The sequence below is a fragment of the Convolutriloba macropyga genome, unplaced genomic scaffold, assembly GCF_964194025.1.
Source record: "Convolutriloba macropyga unplaced genomic scaffold, txConMacr16.3 SCAFFOLD_5336, whole genome shotgun sequence".
NCBI lineage: Eukaryota > Metazoa > Xenacoelomorpha > Acoela > Convolutidae > Convolutriloba > Convolutriloba macropyga.
The window spans coordinates 10,001-17,478 of record NW_027450558.1 but is presented as its reverse complement, the minus strand read 5'-3'; the positions used below and the strand labels follow the sequence as shown (position 1 = coordinate 17,478).

The 7,478-nt window shown below is 51.2% G+C and overlaps 1 protein-coding gene across 1 annotated transcript; it reads right to left on the bottom strand.

Annotated features, from left to right (window-relative positions):
- Positions 1-133: 133 nt before the first annotated feature.
- Positions 134-6,162, bottom strand: LOC142355988 (uncharacterized). The gene is made up of 10 exons (XM_075407984.1): positions 6,005-6,162; positions 5,369-5,874; positions 4,915-5,181; positions 4,192-4,631; positions 3,922-4,066; positions 3,698-3,830; positions 2,881-3,596; positions 1,797-2,709; positions 1,105-1,547; positions 134-959 (listed from the first exon to the last, which is right to left on the bottom strand). The coding sequence occupies exons 2-10, from the start codon at positions 5,852-5,854 to the stop codon at positions 198-200; spliced, it is 4,305 nt and encodes a 1,434-aa protein (XP_075264099.1). The 5' UTR covers positions 5,855-5,874; positions 6,005-6,162; the 3' UTR covers positions 134-197.
- Positions 6,163-7,478: the final 1,316 nt, after the last annotated feature.

Below are 7,478 nucleotides of genomic sequence, written 5' to 3'. Positions count from 1 at the left end.
CTCAAACAGGGGGGAGAGTACGTTGTAGATGTGTATACATGCTCGTAAGTAAAAGAGGGAATTCGCGGGTGCAAGGGGGGAAGGTACCAGGGTCCAAGGGATGCTACAGTGGGGAAGGGGCTCCCCAACAGCAATACTAAATATCATGAACGACTTACAACAATGATTGCCATTTGGAAGCAACTCGTCCGAATGATCTAATCATCTAACATCCCCTCATCATCGCTCCCACCCAAGTCCAAAGGGCTCATTTGTTCCTTCATCGCCAGTTGCAGCTGTTCAGATACTCTCTTATCAAATGCCTGCTTCTGTTGGGAAAACCATGGTCGGAAATCCCAGTGATCAAGCAATTCACAAAGCCTAAACTTTGGCCTCGGCAACCCTGTCCTTGGATCGTTGATGCTACTGGCAACCCAGAATGGATCGGTAGGAAATCTCTCCGCACCTTGAAGAGTGCCAAGCAGTGGCATCAGAGTTTGCGCTTGAGCTGGTCCTATCTTGTTGTTCTTGTTCAAGACTCCTTGTTGGTAACACCACTTCAAAAACGAAAGCTGTGCATGGGTGTGCTTCACTTTCTTCTTGTGCTTCGTCTTCGCCGGCTTAGAGGTCCCGCCAGATTTCATAGCGAGGCCTGAAGGGATAAGCGGGACACGCATCTGGCTAGCTGCACGTGTCACGAAGTGGTAATGGCCATCTGCCGAATGGCAACCTCTGCCGGCCACGGCAGAGTCTCCAGCGTCTGTTGCACTGTCAGAATCACTTTCACTGGAAGCATACTGGGTGGGGCTAGGGGCAGCTGACGTAACGGCATCATCCAGAGCTTCGGCATGCTCCTCGCCTATCCTTTGCTTGACAAATGCCTTGACACCGTTAACAGGATTGGCAGCAACCTTTTTTATGAGGTCCATGCCAGTGTATCTCGGCCGCACAACCTTGTTGGCACGCTTCCAGCCCCACACCTTCAGATACAGCAATTGAGCAGATTGGAACAACACGATTGGAGTTAGCAATGCTTTATTCTACAAATTCTACTGTAAATCTGTATATAGAATAATGACAATAACATCACAGCCAACAAGGAGAAAAATGCCGCGCATACTGTACCTGCGTAGAGATGTCAGGACAACGTGATTTGTCGGCCTTGTGTCTCTCCATCATTCGCTTAGTGAATGTGAAGTGTCGGCAAGGCGGGTCACACCAGAATCCCTTGCTTCGTTTCTGCCGGTCAGCAAGCTTGGACTCCTCGATCTCAATTCTCATCCGCTTGTTTCGATTTGCCTCTTCCTTCTTCTGCAATGCTTTAGCAGCCTTGATCTTCTTTCCGCGCTCGCCAGGCACTCCATGCCCAGTACGGCGATGCGTCGTACTGGACCCGCCCCCCTCCAACACGCGGCCTAGTCCAAGCTGTTCTTCGCAGGAAGAAGCATCTCCACCACCAGCACCGGCAACTTCAGAATTGTCGAAGGCGGTGGCCTCTGTAGCAAGACTAGCCCCCTCAACTCCTCCTGGGGGTGCTTGGGCTTGTGGAGGACCACCAGGATTGACAGCTGTACGGTCGCATCACGAGTACATGCAAGCAAAGATGTCGAACCAACGCATTGACACACTTAGTACGGTGATACTTCGAATGTAAGGCATGACAACAATACCTACTGTGCCATTACTATGATCATTCACAACATCCGGATATCAGCCATTTGTCCACGCATTGGCTCAGTTTCGACCCTCATGGGTCTCGCAGGCGGGCAAGGCAATTGGCTACGGCACATAGATGGGCAACGAAAGAACATACGTACCGCCGGGTTCACGTCCACTGGCCGGCAGCGTCAAGCGGATACCACAACCGGGGGCTGGTGGATTGCCTTCATGATTGAGGGGCCAGTCGATCAACACCACACCAGTCGAGCCCTGTGGTTTCTGCCACATTGCATTCAATGCTGTTCTGGTGACAAGCTGCCCACTCCCAAAGCCAGCATGCTTGAAGAACCTCACTCCAGAGAGCTTCCGGTCCGGACCATACTCCATCGTTGTTAGGGCGATGCTTCGGACGGAGATATCTGGCTTCTTCAAAGCGTTGGGCTGAAGGATGCCTTCATTGCTGCGGTCTATCTCCACCTCCCGAACCACAGTGTTCGCAATCGCCGTACTCCTCTGGTGGGCTACCACAACATCTCGAGCTGTAGTGGCATCCTGTCTTCCACTTGCAACGACTGCCGTCACAGCGGGTCCAGCTATGCCGAAGTGGTTGTCAAGCATAGATTTGTTGCACTGTGCCTCCCCTGTGGAATGGTAAAGCACCTGGACTCCAGTGATCTCAGACAGCATCGGTATGGCCAGACGAGCAAACTTCCCGGAGTAGCATCCTGCACCATCTGACTCAATCCCAACCTTGGTGCGCTCAGGGTGAAGCCCCTTCATCAAATGGATCATGCCTTCTAGCATAGAGACCACAGAGAAGCCATCTTCTTTCTTGTGGTCTGTGATGAAATCGAAGTACAGGATTGTGTAATCATCAAGGCTGTCCTCCTCCTCGCCTTCTTCTGGGACATACTTCATCAGGGCCATGCCACCATGCCATGGGATCCCTGCCTTTCCAAACCATTCTTGCTGAGTCTCTCTCCAGACCATAGCCAACCACTTCATCTTCCAATCGATGACAAGGATGTAGTCGTCAGTGCGAAGCTGCTCCCGCCGGAGGGTTTTGAGCTCCTACAGAAAATGACACACGCGACTCAACATCGCATGTTACAGCATGCACAGTAGACAAGCCTAGGGTACCCAACCAGCCCCGGTGGCAAGCTATATTTGTATGTGTTTTCGACTGCAATGGCATGGTTCCTCACTGTGTGCGTATATACGGCGGTCAAATAGCCGGCTTACCTGCTCAACATGGGCGCGGACAAGATGAGCAATATACTTCTCGGTGCGGGCGCGATACCGCTTCCCCAACACACAGAAATCGTTCAAAAGCTCGTTCATCAAGCTCTGAGGAGTGACTTCCTGTTGTTCATCAGATGTGGTGGGAGAAATAGGAAATAAATCCAGGTCGCCATCTCCGTCCACAGCTGTGGGGGTAATCTGATCTGCTGGCAGACCTCGGGCCAGTTGAATCATGGCATGAAGCTCTGCGTAAATGCCGAAGAGCTCGTCACATTGGGGGCAATGTTCACGATGGTCCTGGCACGATTCGGGGCAGTCATTGCAGTATACCAGACGTTCCTGGCACGGCTTGCACTTCTTGTCTGGCCTGCACTTTGGGCAGGCCGACGCAGCAGTGCTAGTGAGGCCCCCAAGCATACGAGTGATGCAATGGGCTGACACACGAGACGTAGGCTGTAAATGTGTTGTCATCCGCCGCTTCAGGAAATACTCGTACTCATCGATTCTACCAAGGAGATTCTCCTTGTGGTCTGCTAGTAAATGCGGCGCAGCGTCATACACACGCTCCACAAGACGCCGTAGGTGCTGGAAGTTCTCGTGGCCAAACCGTTGTGAGATGTTGTCAAGGCCTGTAAGCACCTTCTGCTGACCACCGGTCGCGACCTTTGCCATTTTCATGAACTTGCTGCGCTTGAGAGTACCGGGCATTGGTTTCCCTGCCAAAATAATGAAAAGTTTTGTCAGAGGTCAGGCAAGCTACAACTTGAAGAAATGAACATGAGGCCTCTGCACAATGAAACCAGGGCTAAGGGCTTGCCTGTTTCTGGATCTGTGTTAGCTTGTAAATACTCTCGCCATAGCTCAGATCTCAAGACTTTTCGCAATGTGCTGGGGACACTAAGGCGTGTACCATCTGACAGTGAAATATCCTTCTGTCCGAAAGCCACATCCTACGTACCACACAGTGATGTATCAATGAGACAACACATACTGGTAGCTATGGCTACAGGTGCCTCAGAAAATAGGGGGGGCATTCTGCACCTGCATGTTGCTTGGATTGCAAATCCACTTCAATGCATGTTCAAATTGTGTGGCATGAACACGCTGGCGTGTAATCTTCGACAACAGAGCTGGCTTGGTGGTGCCCGCACCATACGCCCTAGCATGGGCTCGCGCCTGGCGAAACCTGCACAAGATATACGCCACATCATGCAATATGCATTTGGCGGTCGTTCAAGGAAAAGGCACTTGGGATATCAATGCACTACCAACAATGAGTAGTGGGAGATCAGGCATGGCACAGGTACCCACTTGTTTTTACTGACAGCCTTGGCCAAGCCCAAATCATTGTTGAGTTCTGCCTTGCTGAATGACTGGGTTAGTATACTGAGCAGCCGTCTCTCCTCCTCGCGGTCATCAGTAGCATTCAACTCAGCCACGACGTCCTTGACCAAGGGCAGGTCCGCCAGAGCAGCAGTAACAATCCGCCGCTTGGATGACTGCCTACCACCAGCATCTATTTTGTCTGCGAGCAGGCGGAGCAAGGGAGCCACATCACGGTGGAATGGACTGACCACGGTGACTACAGGCTGTTCCAGCTTCTGCAGCAGATCACGCAACCGACGCTCCCCCATGTCACAAAGCTCCTTGTGAAAGGAAGTATCAACGCCAGAAATTTGGGAGCCATCTCGATTGTATCGCAGACCCAATGCTGCGTACACTTTTGCACCAGTATCGACCCCTGAGATAACCTACAACAACATGCGGATCGCACAGCAAGATTGAGGACTGCACATGCACGTGCAAAAATATAGTTCATGGTATGTAAGCATACACACGCAGGGGTGATATGTATACATTTAGACACACACACACACACACACACACAGAGCCAAACACATAGCTAGGGACACAGCGGACAGATGGATTGATAGACAAACAAAGAAACACAAACACAGACAAACAGAAAGAAGGCATATGGATGGGCAGGTTGGCATGCGGCAAACGGACACGCAAACAGACGGAGAGACATACCTTGTTGTCAAGAGTCCTTTGCTGTGCATATTTCGACTGCTGGGCCCGCAGGAGGCCAGCTTGGTTGTCTTTCAGCCTCTCTGCTCGTGCCTTTTGAGCCTCAGCTTCTGCAAGGCGGAGATCCAAAACAGCAATCTTGTTCTCCGATTGCTGTAAAATCTCCTTTTGTCGCAAGGCTATGTTGTGCGCAGCCATCCACTTTGCGTGTGCTTCTGCACAGCTATCAAGTAGTCGTTGATGCTGCACCCTAGCTGTGTGGTCTGCTGTCTATGGGACCATGCGGCATGCACAAACAACCAAACATACATACGCTCAGACAACAAGTGAACAAGCAAATCTCCGTTCCATGTGTGGGCACAAACAACATTCAATTGCAACAATGCGTCTGTGATGCATTCAAACATGTGGCACTGCGAAGGTTGTTGTGCCTGTGATGAACAGTGCCACATATTACCTGCAGCTCTTCCTCAGCAGCAATAAGCCTCTCATGCATATGTTGCTGAGACTGGAGCAGTTCAGACCTCTCTTTCTCCCACGATTGTCTCAAGGCCTGAACTCGCTGAGACTCCTGCGCCTGGGCTTGCTGCCTAGTCTGGGGAGCAGCCAATCTGGCAGCTTCTCTAGCTGCCTTACCACCACTGTGGTGATGGTGTGTGGAGGAGTCTTTGCGTTGGAAGCCTGCATTACATACGTATCCTACATATGGGAGGCCGTTCCTTGCTGTGCATCTCCCCTTTCCATCTGTGATCTGCGACGGAACTAGGCTGAAATCCCGGGGGGGCAATCTGGGGTGACACAGCACAGCGGAGCCGACGAGATGGCGACCAAACAGGCCATCCTCCTTGCAAACTAGGCGTACTCGCGGTGTGTCGCCTGTGCGCTCGAGCTGGCCGCATGCCAGACACCAAAACGTGTCTGGTATGTGACTGTCAGGGGCCATTAGCGAACGTGGGTCACAGCCTGGGCAGGGCAGGGCAAGTGCAGTGTCAGACACCGTCAGCGTCACTGTACTGCGTGCAGTACTATGTCCACAGGCCGCTCGCGATGATCGAATTTTGGTGGGGTGTGCGCAAGGTAGGCGAGGGAATACCTCATAGTTTGTCGTGCAGCCGTTCAGACAGAGCAATTCGAAGGCGCTGATTCTCACTGTGCCGCTGGTTTCCCAAGGATGCTTAGGATGCGTGGGTTTCTGGCGCCGCGGCTTCCGTGGCGGGCAGCGATTAGGTACGTGACTAGCCTCTGGCCGGGGATGTCCGGTACTCGTACTGGCCGGGAGCCGGTAGGGTACTGGCAACATCTGTACGTGAAATTGCCGGATATGGGGGTCAAAAGTACTGCCCTACCGTAAACGGCCTCTTATATATATCTCGTGAGACGTGGACTTGGACTTGGGACGCGGGCGCGGGTCGCGGGCGTGGGCGAGTACACAAGAGAAGCATGAGTACTATCTCATGTTTTGTCCCCATGCCCTCATATTTGCTTGGGTGGACATTTATACGTGTACTTAGCACTTGTACTAGTGTTGGGTGCACTAGGATAGGCGATAATGTGAGTTTACATGAGGCAAACACAAGGGGGGGCTGGGGAGGGAGCGTTTTCGAGCAAACCCTAGGAAGCCCTGTTCTTGTTTAAACGGCATATCTGTAGGTTTTTCTAGGGTATAATGGGGCCCTACGGAAGCCCCTTCATTGGAGCTTGCCTATCAAGGCGATAGTGTGTCTAGATTGTGCACCCATGTGCACTAGTGGCTGTAACAGCAGAAAAGAAGGGGCCAATTGCAAATTCGACAGTGCCAGCCTTTTAGGGTAGGCCTGCAAGGAGGCATGCATGGAGGGGAATGCGAAGACAAGGGCATGATAGTGGTATAAGTCACCAAACAAGAAGACTATAGGGTTAGATACCCGAGTTTGTATGTATATGGCATATATGGAAGCTCATGCCACAAGGGATATTCTGTTGGCAAAATTTGCTTTGTGTTTTGCCTGAGACTGGGACACATCATGCCAAGCCATATCTATATGACAAATTAACCCCTACTAGTGGCATGTTGCAAATCCTGAAATCCGTGAACCCACAAGCGTTTAGTAGCAAGCTTGTTCGCGCATTGACTCCTTCATTTCATTAGGTTATGCTCGAAAACTGTAAGCCAATACTTTTGTGGTTGATTGTGTTTTTGGGCCTAATGAACGACACTAGGGCATACCAGGGCTGAAAGTCAACTTGCCAATTTGGCGTCATGGGCGTATTCATGTCAAAGCCATTGTTGTAGTGATCACACCCACATAGTTTGAGGGACTTAGGATCAAGATAATCCTCTGAGAATGGAAATGCAAAGTGTAAGCACACAATCAACCACAAAAGTCTTGACATTTTACAAGCTATGGCAGTACCGTATCGCCCATATCTTGCTTGAATCTGCCCCAATGAACCTGAAATCTCGACATGGGCTGAGTTAAGTGACGAGCTAGCGGTTAGAAGGGATTCTACAAGGTAGGTACACGCATTGATCTAGGTATGGCTAGTGTTAGTCCTAAAACTGTGCGCATTTTACTGGCACTGTTAAA